We start from the raw sequence: 26224 nt of genomic DNA on the forward strand, positions 1-26224 counted from the left end.
TTACTTTTAAAATAGATGAATCATCTCTTTAGAAACCATTAAAAAGCATTTCTACATTTTTTCCATGCACAGTATTATATGGTAATTCCTGACCATAACCTACCAATTAAATGTTTATAAGGCAGTTGATGGCTTCTCAGATTCAAGTGAGCAATATGGCCAATTCTGCTAAATGCCGTGGTGACTTCCTGGCCTTCAGGAAGGACCGCTTTCAGAATTTCTTCTGTTCTGAAATTATCATAAGTAAGTTCCATGTTATACTTGACTATTTCAGGGTTAATATTAAAGCTTTTTAAGATCTGTTGCTCAGATTCACCCAGAGAACCATCAGCAGATATTTTATGCGGGTCTAACAAAATGTACTTTCTGTTTTCATCATCGGGGTCTTCAACGACTCTCTTGAGACCTGGTCGCTGGAGTAACACTCCTTTAAGAGACTTCAGCAGATTGTTTGTAATGTCTTTGTTAACCATAAGAGCTGGGATGACAACATCATTTTTGAAAGCAGCTTTGTCAAGAGTGGTCATTCCACGTACTCTAAGATGAGGCAAGAACCCATCAAGGTCAGGTTTTTTATCAGGCATCTCCAGCATGGTGAAGAAACTTTGTTTCTGAATTCCTGGAAAATGTTCAGGCGATCTATTAAGAGACTGGTTCCAAAGCATCCACAGTGTTGGAAATAATGTATCTGATCCAAAATACTTCACTTTCAGGAGGTTAGAGAATAAGCTTTTTAATTGCCCTAAAAATCTAAAAGAAAAAGTATTCATTTTTTAGATATTATTCACAGAAAAGCTACAAGCATGCATGTCTGTACTGTGTTCATAAATTATTTGCATGAGAAAATCCAAACCAAACTTTGGGTTATGCAAGATTTGACATAATAACAATTTTCACAGAATAATGATCTACACATCATACTGACTGCATTTTAACTTGAAAATTCCCTGCTAACCATAGCTTCCATTTTTATCCAAAGTGGCAACCACTTTACCAAGTTCAGAACAAGCCAAACTTCTAAACAAAGTTTGAAGGACAGTTTAAAATCTTGGCTTGTTCTGGACCGCATAGCCATAATTTCCGTAATCTGAAAATATCAACTGAAGGACAGTTTAAAATCTTGGCTTGTTCTGGACCTCATAGCCATAATTTCTGTAATTTGAAAATATCAATTAAAGGAGGACTTCTGGATTTACTTACTGCATGGCAAGAAAAAGATGAAATAAAGCATTCTCTACACAGACAAAAAGCTTGTACATATTGAATTATTAAGTTAAAATACAGGTAGTCCTTGCTTAATGTCCATTTCTTCAGTGACTGTTCGAAGTTACAATGGCACTGAATGAAGAGACTTATGACTGGTCCTTGAAATTTCGGCCATTGCAGCACCCCCATTGTCATGTGAACAAAATTTAGGCCACTTGGGCCCACCCGCATTTACAACTGCCTTCTGGCTGCCCACCTACCCGCTGCTGCCAGCTGCCCCCACCATCTGGCCCTGCCCACTCTGCCACATCATGCACCACTACTGTACTGGCTAGGGCCTTCTTTCGTGCCTCCTCCTTTTGGACTGGTGCAGCTGAGGCTTCTCCATTTGCCTGCCAGCCAGGACCTTTTATGAAAGAAGGCCATGGCTGGGGTACAAATGGAGATCACGGCCAGGGTGCAAGAGAAGCCCCAGTTGCATCAGTGGGAAAGAAGGCGGTGTGAAAGAATGCCCCTGCTGATACAGTAGTAGTGTGTGGTGTGGCAGTTGCAGCAGCGATGGGGGCAGCTGGTGGCAGCAGGTAGGCGGGCGGCCAAAAGGGCAGAGATGGGGGAGATAGATGGATGTGAGGAGTTGATGTGAGGCAGTCCTTACCATTTTCCAAGAATGGCGTAGATCCAGGTGGGTCCTCACCTAATGACCACATGGGATTTGCTCAATGACAGCAACTGGGACTGCCGGAAATGCTGTCGCTAAGTGGAGCAGTCATGTGACATTTTGCTTAACGACTGCATCGCTTAGTTGACAGAGTTGCCGGACCCAATTAGGGTCGTTAAGTGAGGACTACCTGTACACGTCACACTGGATTGGTTTCACAAACAGTGCAAACAGTATACAGTAATACTCGGTTCACGAACGCTTCTGTTCACGAACAATTCGGTTCACGAACAGCAGCGTTCGCAAAATTTTGCTTCCATTCGCGAACTCCGCATCTGGTGACGAACACGACCTGTGGCCATCTTCCCTGCTCTGACACGTGGTCATGGCTTCCTCTAGGCAAGATCGCGGTTGCAGACAGACACTTGCTGTGAAGCTTTTTGGTGTCGCCTCAAGCAAGGTTAGTGTTCTCTCTCTTCATACTGTGCTGTACTGTACTTTGTTTCATATTTTTATGCTTAAAAAAAATACATATGGTTCAGAACTGATTAACCTTATTTACATTGAACCTTATGGGAAAATTTGATTCAGTTCGCGACCACTTCGGTTCGTGACCAGAATCGTGGAACGAATTAAGTTCGTGAACTTAGGTACCACTGTACATTTACATATACATATATAATCAAATAATAACAAATGTGCAAATGGAGAACCAGAAGCAAATCAGAGTGTCACAGATTTCCCATCTTGTTCTTACCATAGTCCAGTTGTCTCGCATAAAAAGGACAGTGAAAAACTCAGTAACCACATTTTTCATAGTCACATACCAACTTGAATTATTTGAGTTCTCAAAACATGCTAAACCTGAAATCAAACTATACTATAACTTAGTAAATGTATAATATACCAATCAGTTCTTCCCAGTCCAGTTTGCTTACATCTTGACTAATCCTTAAATTACTGCTTTTAACCATTCTGGCATCACATTTATACATTACTTTGTGTGAGTATGTCTATGTGTACCTTTGAGTCAATCTTAACTCCTAGAGACTCCCTAGACAAATCTATGCAGTTTTCTTGGCGACATTTTCAGAAGTGGTTTGCCATAATTAAACTTTGGAATTCACTACCACGAGATGTGGTGCTGGCTACCACCTTGGCTAGCTTCAAAAAAGGGTTGGACCAATTCTGGACATCATGGGGATCAATAGCTATTAGATGTGATGGCAGCGTGTCTGCTTCTGAAGTTCATCTGCTGGGAGACTAGTGGGTTTCCTTGTTCAGTTGGTTGGCCACTGTGAGAACAGAGTGCTGGACTAGATGCCAGGGATCTGCTCCAGCAGAGCACTGCTTATGTTCTTATTTCCTTCTTCCTATGGCTGAGAGAGAATGGCTGGCCCAAACTCACCCAGCTGGCTTTGTGCCTATGGCAAAAGTAGAACTCGCAGTTTCCCAGGTTCTAGCCTGGTGTCTTAAACCACTACTCCAAACTTGCTCTCTACATTACTTAGTATTTCCCATTTGATAAAATTCTATATCATGTAAAAACTTACATTATTAGTTTTCAAGATTTTACACAAAATTACTGTCTGAAAAAAGATGGACTTGCTAGTTATAAAAAAAAACACAAAAAAACAAAAAAACAAAAACCCACACTGTCAAGTTGTAAATAATCTGAACTTATTATCTGCTATTAGTGAACTTAGAGCAATCTATTATTAAGTATAAGATTTATTTTGTGGAACAGTCTTTATTGCCTTACCCTTATATAGCATGCTACTGACTTAATATTTTAAGTTACCTGGCCTCAAGAGTTATGGCATGGAAGAAAGTCTCCATCAAGATATGGATAATATTAAGGCCTGCTCAAATGCATTTGGAGCAATATGCCACTTTATCAAATGCCAACTAGCTTTCCTAATAGTGAAAATGAGACTGAGACTACACTACTAAGTATAGTTTTTTTGGCTATCATAGACAAACGTCCTTGTACATGTCTACCTGTTTACTGCTCTTGTTATGGCTAGTTCATAGGGTTTCTATAAATTGGATAAGCCAAAACTTGTTTTATCTTGGATATGAAATTACAGTCGCATTCTTTACAGGTTTATCTGGCAGTCAGTCCTCTATTTTCTAAGTAATAATATCAGTATCTCAAAATTCTTCACTCGTAAGTTTAACTATCAGATACCTGAAATTTATTTATAGCACAGTGAGGTAAGTTTAGCACTGTAATTAGCAAGTACCTCACAAAACATACGCAGAGATGATTTATGTCACCTAAAACTTGCAAGTTTATTTTGGGACAGGTGAAGAAAAGAGTTTAGCCTGCCCAATATATTGCACAAAATCATCTTTTGTGGAACAAAAGCAAATCACAATTAAAGCAGTCTGCATATTGCACTAAGCAATAAACTATAATGACTGGACCTGTTTGCTTAAACAAAACCAAACAAACCATATTACAGATCAATTTTATAGGTGAACATAATCCTAACACTCTTCCATTCTGAATAGTTTCCCAGAAGGACAGAAAATAAAATCTCCAAGCAATCTTGAAGCTCAAGATTTTCTACAGGAGTAATTAATACAAACTTAAAAACAGAACAACAAAAAAGAAGCCCCACTAGATCTATCCAAAGATCCATTTAGGCCATCAAATCCTGAATCAGTGTCTAATCAAAAGCTTCTGTGAAGTCCAAATTGCCAACCTAGCTACTCTCAAAGATACAACTGCTTAAGACAACGGAGATTCTGCTCAATTATTGAGACTAATAGCTATGAACAGCTCTCATTTCCCACATTTCTCTAACCTTAGAGCAACTGAAAATATTCTTTAACGTATGAGTGAAAATTAGTGAAGTTATTAATCATTCAAATACGATGTATTTTAGCCTTTTACCACTTTCAAATTTGTTTTTCGTTGATTGCATTGTTGCTAGCCACTATGCTTTTTTAATTAAATACCAAGGGGCATACAAGCATAACAATGTTACTGAACATTAGGATAATCTTGTTATTTATCTACAGTGGAAGGTTGCCGAGTTTTCCCTTATTGGAGCTTTTCGCAGGGTAGACGGTTACCTGCTGAGGGTGCTTTTCCACAGAGCCTTCTACAGTCTGGTGCCCTCTCTACATATTATTATCCTGATCGAAGAATGCTATGCTAACCACTGATTTCTCTCATCGGGCAGGGCCTAGTCTCAAGGGCCTTTCAATGCCCCCTCCAAGTTTGGTCCTTTGGGACTATGTCTCTGAGCACGTGCAACCTGCATCTGCCTTACCGAGGAGGAAAGCGACTCTCCCAAGAGGGAAAGGGACAGAGGAGAGAGCGTCAAGGCTTCCTCACAGAGGAGCCCCTGAGGCCCCAATCCCCTCTCTGAGGCCCTTCCCGCTTCTCCCGGCCTCACCTCATCCCGGCCTGCCGCGGCGTCCCCCTCGCTCCTTCCCCCAGAGTAGCCCGCCTTCCCGGCCTCATCATCACCCGTCGCCGTGGCGAAGGGCGGAAGGGGGCGGTTCAGCCGGGCCTTCCCGCCCTCAGACTGCCTCTCGTGAGGGCCGGCTGACTGGGAGGCGGTGGCAGCAGCTCTTGTTATTCCAGCCCTTGCTCCCCCAGCACGCCATGGAGCAGCCGCGGGTCTGCAGCGTCAGTTCCGAGGCGGGATGGTATTTGTCGGCTCAGGACCTGGAAGAGGGAGCCCCGCTCCTCTCGCCCCCGGACACGGTGCGTGTCGTGCTTGGGGGCTCTCGGGGTGCGGGACGCGGCTTTCGCAGGCAGCCCTGCAGGGTTTCCCTTTCTCTCTCTCCCTCTCTCGCTGTCCGACCGGCAGGAACCGCACTTAACCCAGTTCCTGAATTAGCTCATTTTTTGGGTTCGCTTAATATACCGACCCATAGGTTAACCCACTGTTTCTCAACCTTAGGAACTCTAAGATGTGTGGACCTCAACTCCCAGAATTCCTTAGCTAGCATGCTGGCTGGGGAATTCTGGGAGTTGAGGTCCACACATCTTAGAGTTGCCGAGGTTGCAAAACACTGGATAACCAAATGGCCTGGGTTCACACAACAGTGCTGAGCCACAAGAAACCAACAAAGATAAGCCTAATCAAGCTTAATATCTACAAATGTACAGATGCAGTTAAGCTTTTGTCTGAACACAAAGGTGAAAAACATCTAGGGTGAGTCAGGGTGAAGAAGTCACATGACGTGATTGCCATTACTACTGTAACCTTGGTAGTAGGTGAAGCCACACTGCCTCATTGTCTCCTGTGCAATCCATGGAATGGGTAGATATTCTTGCACATCCACAATGATAGTGGATTTGCAACACAAATTTGCTCCATGAATATCACAAATGCATCTTCATAGAGCACAAATGTATCCATGCTACAAATGTTTTTCATAGACCTTTGGAACTATTTCATTCAAACTCTGTTAGCCAGTTTGAATCTTCAGGATTATGGTGTAATATAAACGCATATTCTGAACCACCTCCCAGTATAACAGCTGTAGCAGATTTTAAAACATTTGTATGTCAAATACATGATTTAAGATTACTGAGAATCTGTGCTTGTTAATTAAATGGTTTTTTATCCATACTTGGTTTGGCCTTGAAGGACTGTTTAACCTAGATTAAGAGATCAGAATGTAACAATATATTTAATTCTAACATTTGCAGACATCGCTGAATCATGTATCAACTGGTACCTCCTTTGGCTTCTCCGTATTTAATATAATGAATGCTATCATGGGAAGTGGGATTCTTGGTTTGGCGTATGTCATGTCCAAGACAGGGATCATTGGATTTAGGTATGTTTTTAATATCAGTTCTGTTTTTGAGTAGATTGAAAACTTTATTGTGCTCTATATTCAAGCTTACTTAAGGGTTGGGATTTTTCTAAACTTAAATAAAATTGATTTTTTAAAAATAACAAAACTGAATGAGGAGGATGAGAGAAGGGCCAATTATGTTAAATTCCAAGTCCCTCCTCTCTTTAACTCAGTCTCTAGTGAGGTAAAGTACTAGTTATGATTTCAAGTACAGAATGTTTAATGCCTCCACAAAATCAAAAGAAAATACTGTGGAGAAAGCTATACCTTGATGATAAAATACATGCTTTCCATACAAAAGGCCTGAGGTTCAATCTTCAGCATCTCCAGCTAGAGATGGGAAAGACTCGTTTAAAACTCTAGAGAGCTTTATTCACAGACAACACTGATATTCTGACTCCGATAAAGTTGCTGTCTATGATTCTGTGTATACATTAAATGGAAATGGAATCAATGCAGTGGAATCTCCTATCTGCAATCTGAATAGATGTAGGGGTTTATTGTATCAGAAGTCCCATATTCTGCATCTGTAGGTCAGGTATCAGTATTGTATTCACGCGTGCTTTAACTGTGGCTTGTTCAAGTATGGTTTATTGAATGAGCCAATTCAGCCTTGCAGATATATCAAGTAATCATAACTTTTCCCCTAAAATAACAGCAAATCAATCACATTGTAATTTAGTGCAATGAATAAATCCATTCAGTCTGATTACGTGGTGCTGGCCCAAGTATTATTCTATGTGGCTGACAGAAAGTCTTCAGGCTACTAACTAGAAATGCCAAGCATTATATCTGGAGCCTTCTTCATGCAGAAAAGTCCCTCTTTCCTCTTATTCTATTTACTAAAAATTATTCAAAGTTAAAGTTCTGTAATTATCTATGCAAAAATTCAGATTTTGGTATATCAGTGCTCAATTATGCATCCAAATTGCACAAATGTCTGTTTTGATGGGTGCATATTGGAAATATTATTTTTTGGCTTGGGAATTGTGATTCACTTTGCCAATTCCAGGTTTACCCAGCTACAGCCAGATCCTGTGATGATCAATGAGCAAACGTGTAGCTGATATTTATTGTTCCTCCGCTCCTCAGTAATATCTACTCATCACAGACAAAGATAAAATACAATAGGGACTTCAGATGTTACCAAAGTGTGCGGTATATTGTAACAAAAGTTTTGTTAGTTTTGCTAGATTGGGATGAGTCATGAAAGTTTCTAAGTTTAGTACTAGAGAAAAGGCAGAAAAGGCAGAACATGGAAAATCAACAGTCATGTGCATCATATTCTATCTGTTTAAAATATAAAATGAGGAAATATGTCTTATGATTTTTTTTGTTCTTGGTTGTTTTGGGGAGATGTAGTTTCTCAACCCTCCATTTTAATGGGAAAGAATGATTAAAGACATTCATTATTTCTCTTTTTGTCCTAGTGTGTTGCTGTTAATTGTTGCTACCCTTGCATCTTATTCTATATTTCTGCTGCTTAGTATGTGCATTTATACTGGTAAGTGAAAATGCTATACAGTTTTAAGGAGCTATGTATAAATCTCATAATCCTTTAGTGGGGGCAAAGTAGAAATATATTCAGATTTGGCAAACTACATTTTACTGGCCACACCTTAGTATACTATGTGCAATACAGGCAAAGAATTTTTAGCCTTGTAAGATATTACTACTAGTAGGGTCAGCAGCCTTTTTAGATGGTGATAACTGTTGCAAAAACCTGGGTACCTATATGTATGTACAGTTGACGAGTGAACAAAACATTGTAAGATTGCCAGATTTTGTGAGATGTTGCGGGTTTTGCATGAGATACTACAGTATTTCAGGTAGGGATGTCTAAATCTAAATCAGCATTCTAATGAGAGATTGCAGAGGTAACTTTGTAGGATTTAATTGGATTTCTTCCAAAATTTTAATTATTTTTCAAACTGAATCAGTAGTTCTTCTAACACTACGTAGAAGTGCTATAGGCACATTGATGCCCATGTGCAACACATTGTCCACCCTGCATCATTCAAACTTTCTACTCTATTTTCAGGGAACCCTTTCGATGTGGTCTTGTCAGATGAGGAAAATTGCTCAAAGAACCCATTGCATATTAAAAGGCTTTGGAACATGTTCTTAGATGTAAAAGCCCATTTGCGTTCAATATTAGTCTATTGGAATTCACTGGAAAGCAAAAACAAAATTAGAAGAGAGTGGCAAATTACATCTTGTTGCCAAGAAAACTATATGGATACATCTGTGTAGTTATCAGGAGGTAAACATGACTTGATAGATTCTTTACCTTTATTCCCCCACAGATAATTTAAAGTATAATTTTCACTTTAAAATGTTGTGCTAAATTATGTAAATATTTTAATAATTCCACATAATTTGTCTGAATTGTTGATCACAATTACCAAGACTATAAATTATTAATGCTGATTATACATGGTTAATCTGATGAAAAATGCATTATCTTTAGATGCAATAACAGTGATAGGAAGTGCCTTTTTACTACTCTTGCTATAGAATGCTTTTGGGGTAGCAATGCCTTTTTATGCTTCTGTGTCACCCAAAGTACAGCTGCCTTGCTTAGTCTAATTCTAAGTTACTTCTGCAATTTTCAATTTTCATCTGCTATTTTTCTTATTTTATTTTACTGTTACATTTTAAAATTGTTTTTATATTGTCCCTATATTTATTACATGCTTTGAATATTTGTGATTTATAAATCAAGGTACAGTGGTACTGTCGAAGGCTTTCACGGCCGGCATATGATGGCTGGTGTGGGTCTTCCGGGCTGTGTGGCCGTGTTCTGGAAGTTTTGTTTCCTAACGTTTCGCCAGCACCTGTGACTGGCATCTTCAGAGTGCAGGAGCACAGACAGGAGCAGTTCTTTCTGTGCCCAGGGTGATGTGACCCTTTTGCGGGATCTGACCAGCAAAATCATGAAACAAACCAACACCCTGACGAGGAGCTCCTCCCTTCACCCCAACGTACTTCAACGCATATGCAAGACAGAAGCCCTTACACCTAGACTATATGGACTCCCCAAAATTCACAAAGACTCGATCCCACTCAGACCCATCGTAAGCGCCATTGGCTCCCCGACATATGAATTATCCAAACATCTGGCCACCCTTCTACAGACCCACGTTGGAGAGACTCCAGCCCACATCAGAGACTCAGGACATTTCATCGACAAAATCAGCACCCTGAAACTCAACCCCACGGACAAACTGGTCAGCTTTGACGTGGTCTCCCTGTTCACCAAGGTACCAGTGAGGGACACCCTGGCACTCATCAAACAGATCTTCCCAGAAGACATCACAGCTTTATTTCAGCACTGCCTAGCAACCAGTTACTTCCTATGGGATAATGAGTACTACGAACAGATGGACGGTGCCGCCATGGGAAGCCCCCTGAGCCCAGTCATAGCAAATTTCTACATGGAACATTTTGAAAAACGGGCTTTAGAAACCGCACCCGTTACCCCAACAGTCTGGTTCCGATTTGTGGATGACACCTTCGCAATTTGGAGTCAGGATGAAGAAGACCTAGAGAAGTTCCTGAACCACCTAAACAGCGTCCACCCCAATATACAATTCACCATGGAAAAAGAAGTGGACGGCCAACTTCCATTTCTAGACACAGTGGTCATACGCAAACCAGACCTCAAATTAGGACACAAAGTCTACAGAAAACCCACCCACACAGACCGGTACCTACACAAAAACTCCAACCACCACCCACGTCAGAAAAGAGGCATTATCAAAACCCTCATGGATCGTGTCAATCGGATCTGTGAAACCCAATTCCTAAACTCTGAACTTAACCACCTTAATTGGGTCCTACAAGCGAATGGCTACTCCAAGAATGAAATAAAAAGAGCCATCAAACCAAGAAAACAACACGCGACTGAAGAAGAAAAACAGCCACCCACCAACAAAGTATTCCTGCCCTACATCAAAGGGGTCACAGACCGCATGGGAAAACTGATGGAAAAACACAATTTCCAAACAATCTTCAGACCCACCAGAAAAGTACAAGAAGTGCTAAAATCAGCAAAAGACAAAAGGGATCCCCTCACCGCCGCAGGAGTATACCGCATACCATGCAGTTGCGGGCAAGTATACATTGGGACCACAAAACGCAGCATCCATACCAGGATAAAAGAACATGAAAGACACTGCAGACTACAGCAACCAGAAAAATCTGCAGTAGCTGAACATGCTCTCAAGCACACTGGACACAAAATCCTATTTGAAAACAGAGATACTGGACAACACCAACAGCCACTATACCAGGTTATACCGGGAAGCCATTGAGATTCATGAACAGCAGCGCAGTTTCAATAAAAAAGAGGAGAGTCTAAAAATCAACAAAACCTGGCTACCAATCCTGAAAAATACAGCCTGCAAAACGTCAACGAACTCAGCTCAACCACCAGGACATGTGAACAGTTCACACAATGAACTTGGTAATCACCCCCAGCAGCCCCTTGTTAACAATTCAATAGAAGGAAAAAATCCTGCCTAATCCCCAGGAAGATACACACAGATTCTGACACCAAAACAAGCAGCCACTCAGTAACCCAACCCCCACACACCCCCAATCCCCCTCCCCCCAGATCTCTATAAATACCCACAAAAGGGTCACATCACCCTGGGCACAGAGAGAACTGCTCCTGTCTATGCTCCTGCACTCTGAAGATGCCGGTCACAGGTGCTGGCGAAACGTTAGGAAACAAAACTTCAAGAACACGGCCACACAGCCTGGAAGACCCACACCAGCCGTCGTACAGTGGTACCTCGGGTCACGAACTTAATTCGTTCCGCGACTCTGGTCACGACCCGAATTGGTCGCGACCTGAATCAAATTTTCCCATAAGGTTCAATGTAAATACGGTTAATCCATTCTGAACCATATGTTGTTGTTTTTTTAACCACAAAAATATGAAACAAAGTACAGTACAGTACAGTATGAGGAGAGAGAACGCTAACCTTGCTTGAGGCGACTTCTGGCGTGGAGGACAGGAAGGCGGGTGGGGAGGCGGTTATTGTTTGGAGGAAGAGTCCCCCTCCCTACAGGAAGCCGTGACCATGTGTCACAGCAGGGAAAATGGCCGCAGATCCTGTTCGTCACCCGATGCAGAGTTCGCAAATGGAAGCAAAATTTTGCGAATGGTGCTGTTCGTGACCTGAATTGTTCGTGAACAGAAGTGTTCGTGACCCGAGGTACCACTGTACTTATTTTGTTTTAAATCTATTTCTGGAATATTTCCAAGTACAAGTTCTGAATTTTATTCTTATTTAATATATTCATTCAGTGTGGGGATAGGATTATGCATTTGCTTCAGAACTCCTTTACATAACTTGGATGATCCTTAAAATAGGATTTGCTGCATTTTGAAAATACATTTATCACATCTTTAGTTGTATGATTTTTCTTTAGAATTTAATTGAAAGAAAACTATATCTGCTGGCCTGGAGCTGAAAGGAGCTAAACATAACACTGGCTGGCTAGATGTGATTTACATTGCAAAGTCATTGTCTCATACTCACTATCTCAGGGACAATCTTTCATCTGAATTTGAGAAGTTTATAGACATACAGGTGGAGATATGTTAAAAAAAATGGATAAGCATAGAGGGGCATGTCTTTTGTAGAAGAATGAATGTGATGTTAGTAGAATGAGGTCCAGAAAACTTAGGTCCATCTTTTGGAATTTAAAATGTCTGTTTCCTTTTATCTGAACTCTGAGCCAGTTGACAATTCCCTTCCAATATTGCCTTCATATATATTTAATTGATTATGCATTGGGTCTCTGCTAGTTTTGTAATTAGCCTCCACTAGTAGCCCTACAGGAATCTGTGCTTGTATGTGTATATTTTTAGGGTACAGGAAATAATTAATAGTACAAATGTTACTTGCTCCTAGGAAATAGATTTCATGGTCTTTAGACATTCTGAAATGTCATAGCAAATATGACCAGTCATGGGTATAAGCACATAATTGTGTCTACCAGGTGATAGGACAACAGAGGGCACTTTCGTTAGCAGCGCCATTGCTTCCTCAAGTTGCCATTCACCTAAGGGAGTGGCTTGGCTGTAAGCCTCCTTTCCTTTTTTGCCAACTGTGCTGGCACTGTGAGGGTAAAGTTGCTCTTAATAGCTCTGAACTGGATGGCATTGGCAATGCAGTACAATAAAAGATATTTAGGGGATCTTGAATCTAAGGAGTTGGGATTAATTATTGCCAATGGTCTCCCCAAGTTTTTCTGTTCATGCTGGCAGAGGGGCATTCTTGGGAGGGATGAGTGAAGAATGCTGGGAATGTATACCAAAAGTATATACTCCCAGCAGGGTTACCCAAGGTGTGAAGGTCATCCAGCTGCCCAGTTAAAGCAAGCAGGCACCTTTGTTAGGATGAAGCAATATAAGAAGATGCTGGAGGTAAATGATCACTTTACTGACAATGACAAAGGCATCATTTCATACTGTGCAGCAGAAGATAATGCTAAATCACTTTTGTATTTTACCAAGAAAAATACATGGATAGACATCATAAAGTGATTGATAATATAGTGCTGAATGATAGGCCCCTGGGTCAAATGGCACTCAGTGCTACCGAAGAAGAGTTAAGGGTCTTTAAGAATACTAATGGTATTTATGACAAGTCTAGATTAAAGCCTTCTGGATGTCTAATTAATGCTGTTGACACACAAGAAAAGGAAATCTGAAGCTGCAAAGACAAAATTAAACTGGAACATGGAATGTCAGAAGCATGAACATGGGAAAGCTCAACACAGTGAAAGGTGAAATGAATCAACTACACATGATATCTTAGGCATCAACAAATTAAAATGGATGGAATTTGACATAAAAACAAAGAAACGTTGTTTTCAGAGACAGGAAGAATATATGTATTTGATATATATATATATATATATATATATATATATATATATATATATATATATATATATATATATATTGCAGAGAAAGTACTCAGATATTGCAGAGAAAGTACTCAGATACAATGCTGTCAGTGACCTGATAATAGCAACTAGACCTTTTGAGCAGTCTTTTAATATGATGGTTATCCAAGTTTATGTTAAATCATTGCAGCAGAAGTGGAAGTTTACAAGTTTTGTCATCTACCTGAAATTGACAGAACGTGTGAACAAGATGTGCTGCTTTGTAGTTGGAGACAGGAATGCCAAACTTGGAAATAGTATGGAGGAAGATATAGCTGGATTGTATGGCTAGAAAACAGAAATGAAGCAGAAAAATGACTTAATCGGTTTCTGCCAATCCAGTTATTTCTTCACTGCTAACTTGTTCTTCAGAATGACTTCTGCATACATGGACATTGCCAGAGAGAGCACACAGAAATTAAATTGGCTATATTATTGGTACAAGGAGGTGGAAAAGCTCAGTTATATCAGCAAACACATTGCCTGAGGCTGATTATGGAACAGATCATTGGCAAGTTCCAAGTTGTGCTAAAGCAGATGAACGAACCAAAAGGTTTCCATGATATGATCTTGTGCATATACTTGCCATTTCCAAGGAGAACATTTGGAATCTCTAGGAAGTCCTGAATCTCGTTGATAGAGAACCAGAGAAACTGTGGAATTAAATCAAGGAAGTTGTTAAGGAAGACTATGAAAAGAGACTGCTAAAGATTATGAAACAGAAGAAAGCTAGATGTCAGAAGAGATGATGGACACTGCCAAGAAGCCAGAGCCAAGAAAGAAAAGAGATCTCAAGAAGGAATTTAATGAAGAATATCAGAAAGTTGTTAGAAAAGACAAGGAGCGGTACTTCAACATCTATAAAAATATCAAAGATAGAAAGAAACCGAGAAAAACACAACAACTTTTTTCAAAGTATCTCTGAACTCAGGAGGAGTCCAACCTCAAATTGGTATGCTAAAGGATGCCAATGGACAGATAGTAATTGATTCTAATGAAATGGAAGGAGTATACTGAAATATTGTACAGTAGGGATCTCAACATAGAAGAGAAAGATATAGCTATTTACAAAAACCTCTAATACTTGAAAATGAAGTTAATCAGGACTCTGGTCATTACTAAATCAGAAGGCTACAGGAATTTGTGGAACATCTATGGAAAAATGGCAAGCAACAGAAGAAGAATCCATTAAGGTTCTAACCAACTATGACAGCAAATTGGAAAACAACAGAGTGACCAACCGATTGGAAGAGGCCAGTCTTCATACCAATGCCAAAGAAAGGAGACTTAACAGAATGTGCAGACTATCTCAGAATATTCTTAATTTCACCTACTAGCACAATAATGCCTAGGACCATAGAAAGGGAGATGTTCAAGTTCGTTTTAGAAAAGGCTAAGGAGCAAGAGACATTATTTTTGATGCATGCTGGATAATTGAGAAAGTGAAGGAAAAACAAAAATAAGTCTGTATGTGCTTCATTGACTATAGAAAGAATATTAATTGTCCTCCTATTAAACTTATACACAGGATAGAAAGCCAAAGTCTGGACAGAACATGGTAAAACAGACTGGCTCCAGACTGGCAAAGGAATGAGACATGGCTGTATATTCTCCACTTATTTATTCAGTGTATATGATGCATATGTATTGAGGGTGGATGGATTGAAAGCTGTGTGTGGTTTTAAATTTGGAGAAAGAAATGTCAGTAAATTGTGCTATGCTGATGACACTATTCTCATAGCTGAACGTGTAAATGATCTGGAAGCTCTAGAATAAAAGTCAAAAGCACAGTGAAAAAATGGGGCTACAATTAAAGACCAAACATATGACAACAGGTACAGCAACCAGCCTTAGAATTAACAATGAAGATACCAAAGTAGTGGATAGCTTCTGCCTTTTAGGACTGATTATCAACAGTAAAGGAATCTGCAGTCAAGAAATACACTGCAGGCTAGCACTTGATATGGTAGCAATGAAGACCTTGGAAAAGACATTCAGATTTCATTATGTATCTATACCTAGAGCTCAAAATCATGCAGACAATGGTTTTTCCTGTGACACTCTATAGAAGTGAATTTGGACTTTGAAAAAGCAGGATGAAAAGAATATTTATGCTTATGGTGTTGGTGAAGACTCTTGAGAATACCATAGATAGCCTGGCCTGGGGTTGAAAGATATAAATGGGTATCATCAGCATACTATGATTGATTGATTGATTATGTATCATCAGGTCAGTGTTGACTCTTAGTTTTCCCATGGATAGATTTTCTCCATGAATATCTGTCCTTAACCTGGTCTTTCAGGTCTTCCAACGGTACTGTCATTGCCGTTGTAACTGAGTCCATCCACCTTGCTGCTGGTCATGCTCTTCTTCTCTTTCCTTCCACCTTTCCCAGCGTTAGAGCTTCTGCAAAGAGCTAGGTCTTTGCATAATGTGTCTGAAGTAGGATAATTTGAGCCTGGTCATTTGTGCCTTGAGTTCAATGATCCATTTGTTTGTTTTCTTGGTTGTCCATAGTATTCCCTATAACCATATCCCCACAAGTCAAACATCTGATGCCAATGAACCATGCATGGTGTCGCCCACCTTGTCTCTGCTCTTGCAACAGGCCCCAAATGCCCAAAGTCCACAGTGCCTTCTTCCCACCGCCGACCTTGGCACTCCACCAGGCTCCAGACATGCGAGCCCCAGCACACCGCAGGTTACCTCTGACCTCTGGAATCCAATACTTCCAACTCTCAGGGGTCCAAAGGCTTTGAGACTTCAGCTCCAGCGACAGCTCTGCCCCTTGTGCATCCTCCAGCCTTGCCTGTGGTAGTCAAGGGTCCAGGTGCTTCCAGGGCTTCATGGAAGACCAGGGAACTAGTGAGCACTATATCAGCTTCCTGCCCTTACCTCCCAATGTCAGAGGGGTAGCTGTCACAACCACTATGATTGTGGCACTCCCAGACACAACAAACTTAGCTAAAAATACCAAAACTCACAGTCACACCAAGCCACTGGTTAACAGTTAGCCCTTTGGATGACATCTTGAACTTACTCTTCTTCACCCAAGCCTGTTTCCTTTATTCTGCCTGTCCCTGTGTCACGGATATGATAGAGAAAACAATCTGGGATTATTTTAGTGTTGCAACTCACCCCTACAGTCTTTCCAGTTGATACTGGTTATCTTGGTCATGCTGTTCTGTCCTATTTTAATTTTAATTTCTGGACTTCTGTGCCTTTACTTTTCTAAGGAATAGATTTCCTCATGTTGGATTTTCTTCTCGTCTTCGTCATACTTTTTGTTCTCTGTAGCTATCTCTGACTAGTCAACTTTTCCTTGGTTTTTCTCAAAGGCTGTTCCTCCTATCCTCCATTCGATCTGCACTCTTATATATTCAAGAGGTAAGATCTTATTGTTATGTGTAAGTTGTTATTTATTCAATTGATTGTTTCGCCATAAATATTTCCCTGTGCAATATTTTGAAAATTAAGCCTGCAGTTAACATGCAATAAACAAATTTAAAAATTACAGCTAATCAATAAAAGCAGCAGTAAAATAATCATGTTGAAAGCTATCACAGCTTGAACAATGTCTAATAGACCAGTCTGAAAATGTTCTTAGAAGTAAAATCCAGCAAATAGTGGAGGCTGGTAAAAGGACTTCTTGGTTAAAAAGGAGGCATATTAAGTCCCATGTATTTATTTCCTTGAGACTGCAAACCTAAACATGCTAATCTTGGGAATAAGCTCCAGCGGATGCCAGATTTACTTCTGACTTACTTGCTTATGAGGATACATAACAGGAGACAGTATAAAAAAAGGCAAAATAAATAGTAGCAGTTTTACATTGAAAAGGCTGTCACTACAATGCATTCTCAAAGATTTGTACCCAAGTTGTGAAGTTCTGAGCTATTTTTCCCAAATATATTATTAAAAAATTAATTTGATAAAAGGTTTCCTTGTTCTGGAATAAATGAAATGGGGCAATAAAATTGGTGTTATTTCTCAAAATATATACTGTGAAAATTATTTTCTAAGACATAAGATTAACATATAAAAGGCAATGTATGAAATGGTGCCTGAATGTGATGGTGCAAGGCTATAAACATATGGAGGGATGTAATGAATGGTGTTGGTGTAGAGCAGTGTTTCTCAGCCTTATCAGCTTTAAGATGTGTGGACTTCAACTCCCAGAATTCCCCAGCCAGCATGCTTCCCCAGTCCACATATCTTAAAATTGCTGAGGTTGAGAAACACTGGTGTAAAGGAATTTTAATTATATCTCTTACTTCAAGCTTTTGATATATTTGTCTTACTATTTCTCATTCCCTTTCCATGCTTTGAATAAAGCTGCTTAGCCCTAAAGGGAATATATGATGGCTATGCTTGTATGTAAAATTATTATCTCAGAATGTGCTAGTTTCTGCGTATAGTGTGGACATATTAAATATTCAAATAACTTCAGTGTTTGTGGAGTTGATACTGAAACATGCTGCTGGTCCCTAATATTGTTTTTGTTGGGATAAAGCATTTTCTTTTGTTTATCACAATGTTTGTGGTTTCTAGCTTTTAACTAGTATTGTTTCCTAATTTTCAAAATGATAGATTCATTTTGTTTTGGTCTCCAAGTGCCTGTACCATGTAGAGAAAGAACAGCCAACATTTTTGGTCTTTTTTCTGGGGGGGCGGGGGGAGGAGATATCTTTTTTTTTTTTAAGCAAAATTAATGTGTTAAGCTTACTGGAAGCTTAGCTCCTATTGGAACTAAAGCCTAATTAGTATTATTCCTTTTTAAAAAACAAACAAAATCAAGCTACTGAAGTTCAGTAGGATTGGGTTTAGAGGCACAAAAGAGGGACTAGTATTCCTTGCTAATTAACTCTAAAGATGCCTGAATGTATATTTTTTGATATAATGGAGGAAAATTTTGCAAAATATTTTATAAAGTTGTATTTTGCATTGAAAAAACTGACAAATATATCCCCTAATATCCAAAGTTGGGAAAACACTCTGTATTTTCTTCATACAGTATATTTACCAAAGATTTTCCCCCAGAGCATGTTTTTGGAAAATTTTATAACACAAATAAATAGAATGATAAAGTATTTTGTATCTAGGAATTTGTTATATATCTTGCTTGAATATCTTAAGGGTGTGCCATAGAATAGGTGAAAGCCATTATTATTATTATTATTATTATTATTATTATTATTATTATTATTTACACAATATGAAATCACAGCTGATTTATTATGGCCGGTTGCACAGTCAGCCAGTTGTTTAGACTGGATTTGGCATTTTTGTCCACCTATTGAGTCCTTCCCAAGGACCTGGGATAGGCAAATGTTGTTGTTTGATGGTGTTAAAAGACATTGTCGCAGGATATAAGCTACTCCAAGTAAAGCTGTCTTTTTCAATTGACTGATGGCGATTTTGTCAACGCCGATGTTGTTCAAGTGGCGCTCCAGATGTTTTGAGATTGCACCTAAGGCACCTATTACTAGGAATTTATTATATATCTTGCTTGAATATCTTAAGGCTGTGCTATAGAATGGGTGAAAGCCATTGTTGTTGTTATTATTATATACACAACATGAAATCACAACCGATTTATTTTTATTATTGTTGTTGTTAGATTTTTATCCTGCCTTTTTTATATATACTGTAACTCAAGGAGGTAAACATAACTAATATTCCTGCCTCCTATTTTCCCCACAACAACAACCCTGTGAGGTGGGTTGTGCTGACTGAGAGAGAGTGGCCCAAAGTCACCCAGCTGGCTTTCATGCCAAGGAAGGACTAGAACTCAGTCTCCTGCTTTCTAGGCCAGCATCTTAACCACTACAACTAAGTGGCGGGAGCATTCATCAATGTCAAAATAACTTCTCATTTAACAAACAAGTCTGATACGGGATTTAATTTAACTTGGAAGCCATTTATGGATTATAATTCTACATATGGATCTGTGCCATATCCAAAGTTAGGTTTCTCTCAAGATAATTCTTTAATACTGTATGTTAGTTTTTCCCTGATTTATTGAATAAAGAACTTTAGAGCAGATAGAAACTCTTGTTAATTGCTCATTCTGACTTAGGAATCTTTTATATTGACCACTTTTGTTAATGATTGAATAATAATTTGTCTTTAATAATGGTTCTGAAGTGCTAAATTGATATAAGATTACTTTTATATGTGGCACTAATATAATGTTACTTTAAAACGTTTACCTAATTTTTATGACTTTTAAATATCTCTTCTATTTTTTGCTTTTCTTATTTTTTCTGCTTTTTTCTCAGTTAGCTTTTATATATCTATTAAAATAAAATAATTGCAAAGGAAAAAAAAGACAAAAAAGCCCTTTAAAAAGCTGCAAAATCTATTAAATGACATTTAAAGCAGTGTATAAATGATATGTTTTGTTTCTGGTAAACTAAAACCAATTGTTATTCAAATAAAAGGAGACTTTCGTTTTAGGCAAATAAAGCAATACATCTTATATCTTATATTAAAAAAGATGTAATTTGGATTTTAAAAATCTAGATGTTTTGCATTAGTAATATAATTAAATGTGGTGGATCTTAGATTACTTATTTATTTATGCATATAAATAAAATAATGGAAATTAGCGTGAATTATTAGATTTGTGATAACTGCATGTCTACATTTTTATGGACTTACATTTGTGATTTTTTAATGTTTGTAGCTTTCTAAAATGAAGCTCTAAAAAAATAAACTCATGAAGCAGACTGCTACCCCATATCCTGGAATCAAAATAATCCCAGTTCAGAAGACCTCAGTGTAGGCCTGCTGCTTCCTTGCATGACTATGCCGTGATTATTTTGTCTCTTCTCTGTAAAGAGAAGACAAGTATATGTATACTTTCTAGCAGGTTGGGGAAAAGGTACAGAAAACTTGAGGTGAATTGCATTTGCCAAGAGTTTCTGTATGCTTGAGATCTCTTGGAGAAAAAGGTAAACTGAAAAACACAAGCTAAACACAGAACAGGCAGAACCAGAGCAATTCAATGCATCTAACAGGATGAACACAGGCTATTGCAGGAAGGGAACTCCTTAGGCACCTAAAACTTTTAAGTAAGACTAAGAAAATGGTTTTGCTCCATTTTTATGACATAACTTTCTTTTACTGTTTATGTTCTCCTTTTTATTATTTTTTGTTGTGTATATCTCCACCAAAGAGCCAGTTTGGTGTAGTGGTGAAGGCACCAGGCTAGAAACAGGGAGACCACGAGTTCTAATCCTGCTTTAGGCACAAAGCCAGCTGGGTGACCTTGGGCCAGTCACTCACTCTCAGCCCTAGGTAGCAGGCAATGGCAAACCACTTCTGAAATCTTGCCAAGAAAACTGCAGGAACTAGTCCAGGCAGTCGCCAGGAGTCAACACTGATTTGAAGAAGATAATGTCTATTTCACTGTTTATGATGGTTTTGTAATGCTGGAATGAAAACTAAAGTGATATTCTGTCCTTTTTGAGCAACTTCTATTGCTATAAAATTAATCTGTTTCTGAGTTACACAGACAACTATATATTCCTGCAATAAAATACTGTAATACACGTATTCCTTGCTGTTGCCATTCATCAAGTAGCAAAGCAGTGGTCTTTATCATGTTAATTACAGGTTTTAAAAATACATTTGCTCCAAATGTATAGTAAATAGGAAAAACACACCAGGTCTGGTGGGGTGGGTTTTTTTTTTTTTTTAAAAAGGAAGAAGCATATTTGTTAGATCTATGAAAATTAAGGTTTGTGCTTTTATAGGTATGCCTTATAATGTTACCACTGAATATGTATTATAAATTGTTTGTTTCCTTCTTACAGCTGTCACTTCTTATGAAGATCTTGGTCTCTTTGCATTTGGTCCACCTGGAAAGGTAATTTCCAAACTCTTCTTGATATGTATACTTGCAGTTAATATGCTGAAATCCAAGGAAGCCAAGATACGTTTCATCACACTTGAGCATTCTGTAGAGCTCCTGTATTTACATGGAATACTGTACACATAAGAGAGAAAACGTCTTTGTTTATTTAACAAATGTATATAGCAACCCATCTACCCAGTGACCTCTGGGCAGTGAACAAAAATTAAGAACACAATCCAATTTACAATCAATTAAAGGACAACTTGATTGACACACACAAACATACACGTTTATGTTCTCCACTCCATAGAACTTTCTTACATGGATTTTCACATATAATTATAGAGAGGGTGAGGAACTTGTCCAGCATGGAAAGAAATTGAGAATTGCCATTAGCTGTGCATGCAAATTTCTATTTCATTGTAATGGACATGAAATATATCTAGGTATAGCTGTTACTCATCTGATCATAATTGTACGATATTTTAAGAATCATTTTGATTTATCCTTCCATTTTTTAATCATAATTCTGAAAATAAATAAAAAAGTCAGTGCTATGTAGGTATCTAGCTTGTTTTTTAATTCAGCAACTTCTGATGGGTTTTTAAATACATGATTTACATCCAGCAGAGAATGTTTCTGATTTTCTTAAACTAATTTACTGTTTTGGTAGGTTATTGTGGCCAGTACAATCATTATACAGAACATTGGAGGTAAGGAAAATTCTTCCAGAAATTGAAACATTGAGTGTCCTTCAGAGAATGGACACTGAACAATCCTTAACTGCTGTTATATAGTATATAAATGACAAAGCCGTAGTAACTTTATTTAGTTTATTCACAGTTCAATTACTTGAAATATGAAAATTAAACCTCACATTTATTTCATTAACTTTGTATCTCAAATAATGTTTGAAAACATATTAATTTTTTTGGTGATTAAATGAAAATAGATTAGCTACGTTCATTTCATATTTATGACTGCAAATATATTTACATCCTACTAGTGTTTTCTAAAGGAAAAGGAAATGGCACAGTCTGTCCCCTTTGGCCTTTCTCATGTAAAATGTCCTGCAGATGTTCTTGTAAATATGTATGTGCGAGGAGTTGCAGAAAGTTCAGCATACTAATTTGCTCCTGCATAATTATGGACTTCTGTGTTTTACTTGAAATGAAGCTGGTTTCAGCTGGCAGGTCTGCAGAAGCCATTACAAAGCTGACAGATTTGCAATGGGAGGTGGGGAGAGGAAGCTTGTGGTCATATATAAGAATATTTGGGGATGTATCAGCTATTTAATAGATCTCTTGCTTTGTTTGATGTTTGTTCAGTAATTACATGAGATGAAAGGGGTAAAGCAAGTTCCTTTTTTTAAAAAAGAAAAGAAAATGTACTAATTAAAACTACCTACTAAGATGAAGAATGAATAATACTTTTTTTTTTAAATCTAAATATGCCTCAGGGAAACAAGCTGGTTTCAATATTCCTCTAAGCCAGTGATTCTCAAACTGTGATCTGTGAACCTTTGACAGTCTGCAGAGATCTATCAGGTAGCTTACCATAGTATCCCCATATTCAGCAGTCAGAGCCCAGTTGCCACCTCAGCTGCTTCTTCCCTGTATCCACCACTAGTGAGTTGGCCAGTCTTTCTGATCTGAAAAGCTTAGTATCCAGAGATTTTTATTGAAAAATCTGTTTGACCAGCAAGTTTCTGATAAGAGTTGTTATTGTATGGCATTGGGCACATCAAATAATTCAGGTAGTAAATAAATACTTAATTTTGCATTAACCTTTTAGTTTAAAAAGGCCTTTAAAATGGAGGCGATAGGAAGGCATACATAAGTGCAGCTATAAATATCATCTCATACTTTGAAAAAAAGCATGAACTTGCATTCTCTTAAAGAGGAAAATGTTGGGAAAGGAGGTTTATTTAATTTAATTTTCCAAACAAACCAGTCCACGTTTGCAGAATGTTTTAAAAAACTTTGCTCTGAGCTAATGATTCTCAGACTGTGGGTCATAACTCCATGGAGGGCAGGGGCATGAACATGTTTGAGGGCAGATCATACTATGCCTTGACAGACTGAGTGTTGGCTTGTCAGGCAGAGTGGGAGCAAGGTCTGGTAGCTATCTATCTGTGCATTTTCAAACTTAGCCATGAGGGAAGCATGCCTCCCAACTTGAAGAAGGATGAAATGCCATCTCTGCCCAAGCAATAATCTCTGCCCAAGCTCAATAATCAAGAATGCTGCTTCTAGCAACAAGCCAGTTTGTTGCTCAACTTTCTTCACAGGGAGAAACTTACAGCCTGTCCCTCTGTGTTTATTAAGCCTCTGCTTTTTGTTGTTCACTCGTTAAGTCGTGTCCGACTCTTCGTGACCCCATGAACCATATTGCGCCAGGCCTTCCTGTCCTTCACTGCCTCCCTGAGTTTGCTCAGTTTCATGCTCATTGCTTCAGTGATGCTATCTAACCATCTCATCCTCTGCCGTCCTCTTCTCCTTTTGCCTTCAATCTTTCCCAGCATCAGGGTCTTCTCCAAAGAGATCTCTCTTCGCATTAGGTGACCAAAGTATCTGAGCTTGAGCTTCATTATCGATCTTTCCAATGAGCAATCAGGGTTGATTTCCTTTAAGATTGACTGGTTTGACCTCCTAGCAGTCCAGGGGACTCTCAAGAGTCTTCTCCAGCACACATCCCCAAAGAGCTAGTCCCAGTTTCTGCCCCAGGTTAGCAGCCATACTAGGTGGATAAGGATGGTCCAGGGGTCCAAGGAATCTCATGGCTGCACTTCAATTTGATGCCATTCATCCATAATTGGCAGACCTGAGAGAGCCTGGGCCAGCTGAAAGGGATACTTCCAGTAGCAGTGGTGAGGGCATTTCTGCCAGCCCCCTGACAATGCATGAAAGCCTGAAATAATAATTTTCAGTCATGAGATCTGCTTTCTGAATTAATCCAAAAATAAATTAGTTTAGACCAATAGTAAATGTTTAATTGCTGAGAACCAAAATTATTAGTAATAAGCAGTTTGATTGCAAACAGTGTGCAATAATTGGGTCCACCAGAGTTTTTCAAGATACCCACTATTTTGTAGTGATGAATCAAAAGCATTATCTACTGAGGGGTCATTACTTAAATTTCATTTGCTTTTGTGCTGGGTATGACCCCCCCACAAATTTTATAATGTTTGTTCAGTGACTGTAATTTCCATGTGACACTAAATTATATGTACAGTGGGGCAAAAAAGTATTTAGTCAGCCACCAATTGTGCAAGTTCTCCCACTTAAAAAGATGAGAGAGGCCTGTAATTTTCATCATAGGTATACCTCAACTATGAGAGACAAGATGGGGGAAAAAATCCAGAAAATCACATTGTCTGATTTTTAAAAAATTTATTTGCAAATCATGGTGGAAAATAAGTATTTGGTCAATATCAGAAGTTATCTTGATACTTTGTTATATATCCTTTGTTGGCAATGACAGAGGTCAAACGTTTTCTGTAAGTCTTCACAAGGTTTTCACACACTGTTGCTGGTATTTTGGCCCATTCCTCCATGCAGATCTCCTCTAGAGCAGTGATGTTTTGGGGCTGTCGCTGGGCAACACGGACTTTCAACTCCCTCCAAAGGTTTTCCATGGGGTTGAGATCTGGAGACTGGCTAGGTCACTCCAGGACCTTGAAATGCTTCTTACGAAGCCACTCCTTCATTGACCGGGTGGTGTGTTTGGGATCATTGTCATGCTGAAAGACCCAGCCACGTTTCATCTTCAATGCCCTTGCTGATGGAAGGAGGTGTTCACTCAAAATCTCACGATACATGGCCCCATTCATTCTTTCCTTTACACGGATCAGTCGTCCTGGTCCCTTTGCAGAAAAACAGCCCCAAAGCATGATGTTTCCACCCCCATGCTTCACAGTAGGTATGGTGTTCTTTGGATGCAACTCAGCATTCTCTCTCCTCCAAACACAAGTTGAGTTTAGACCAAAACGTTTTACTTTGGTTTCATCTGACCATATGACATTCTCCCAATCCTCTTCTGGATCATCCAAATGCTCTCTAGCAAACTTCAGACGGGCCCGGACATGTACTGGCTTAAGCAGGGAGACACGTCTGGCACTGCAGGATTTGAGTCCCTGGCGGCATAGTGTGTTACTGATGGTAGCCTTTGTTACTTTGGTTCCAGCTCTCTGCAGGTCATTCACTAGGTCCCCCCGTGTGGTTCTGGGATTTTTGCTCACCGTTCTTGTGATCATTTTGACCCCACGGGGTGAGATCTTGCGTGGAGCCCCAGATCGAGGGAGATTATCAGTGGTCTTGTATGTCTTCCATTTTCTAATTATTGCTCCCACAGTTGATTTCTTCACACCAAGCTGCTTGCCTATTGCAGATTCAGTCTTCCCAGCCTGGTGCAGGTCTACAATTTTGTTTCTGGTGTCCTTCAACAGCTCTTTGGTCTTGGCCATACTGGAGTTTGGAGTGTGACTGTTTGAGGTTGTGACAGGTGTCTTTTATACTGATAACAAGGTCAAACAGGTGCCATTACTACAGGTAACAAGTGGAGGACAGAGGAGCCTCTTAAAGAAGTAGTTACAGGTCTGTGAGAGCCAGACATCTTGCTTGTTTGTAGGTGACCAAATACTTATTTTCCACCATGATTTGCAAATAAATTCTTTAAAAATCAGACAATGTGATTTTCTGGA

At 39.1% G+C, this 26224-nt stretch overlaps 2 protein-coding genes across 8 annotated transcripts in view; one reads left to right on the top strand and one right to left on the bottom strand.

Moving 5' to 3' along the window:
- The window catches only part of TRMT5 (tRNA methyltransferase 5), a 49568-nt gene extending 44200 nt beyond the window's left edge, over positions 1–5368 (bottom strand). For 5 of the 7 annotated variants that reach the window (XR_015797664.1, XM_088149732.1, XM_088149731.1 and 2 more), the window contains exons 1-2: positions 5275–5368; positions 104–750 (exon numbers count right to left, since the gene is read on the bottom strand). Coding sequence is in view for 6 of the 7 variants with exons in the window: in XM_088149732.1 (XP_088005858.1) it covers positions 104–750; positions 5275–5345 (718 nt within the window). In the remaining variant the exon portion in view is untranslated. The other 2 variants (XM_025172157.2, XM_025172158.2) reach the window with 2 other exon arrangements.
- Positions 5369–5390: 22 nt separating this feature from the next.
- The window catches only part of SLC38A6 (solute carrier family 38 member 6), a 75442-nt gene continuing 54608 nt past the window's right edge, over positions 5391–26224 (top strand). Inside the window, exons 1-5 of the mRNA XM_088149734.1 lie at positions 5391–5588; positions 6543–6673; positions 8125–8198; positions 21482–21534; positions 22196–22235. Of these exons, the coding sequence (XP_088005860.1) occupies positions 5487–5588; positions 6543–6673; positions 8125–8198; positions 21482–21534; positions 22196–22235 (400 nt within the window). The 5' untranslated portion in view covers positions 5391–5486. The remainder of the gene's footprint in view (positions 5589–6542; positions 6674–8124; positions 8199–21481; positions 21535–22195; positions 22236–26224) is intronic.

The sequence above is a fragment of the Python bivittatus genome, unplaced genomic scaffold (assembly GCF_059951505.1).
Source record: "Python bivittatus isolate LINGU-HERP-01145 unplaced genomic scaffold, Pbiv_v1 ctg000580_np1212, whole genome shotgun sequence".
In the NCBI taxonomy this organism is placed as follows: domain Eukaryota; kingdom Metazoa; phylum Chordata; class Lepidosauria; order Squamata; family Pythonidae; genus Python; species Python bivittatus.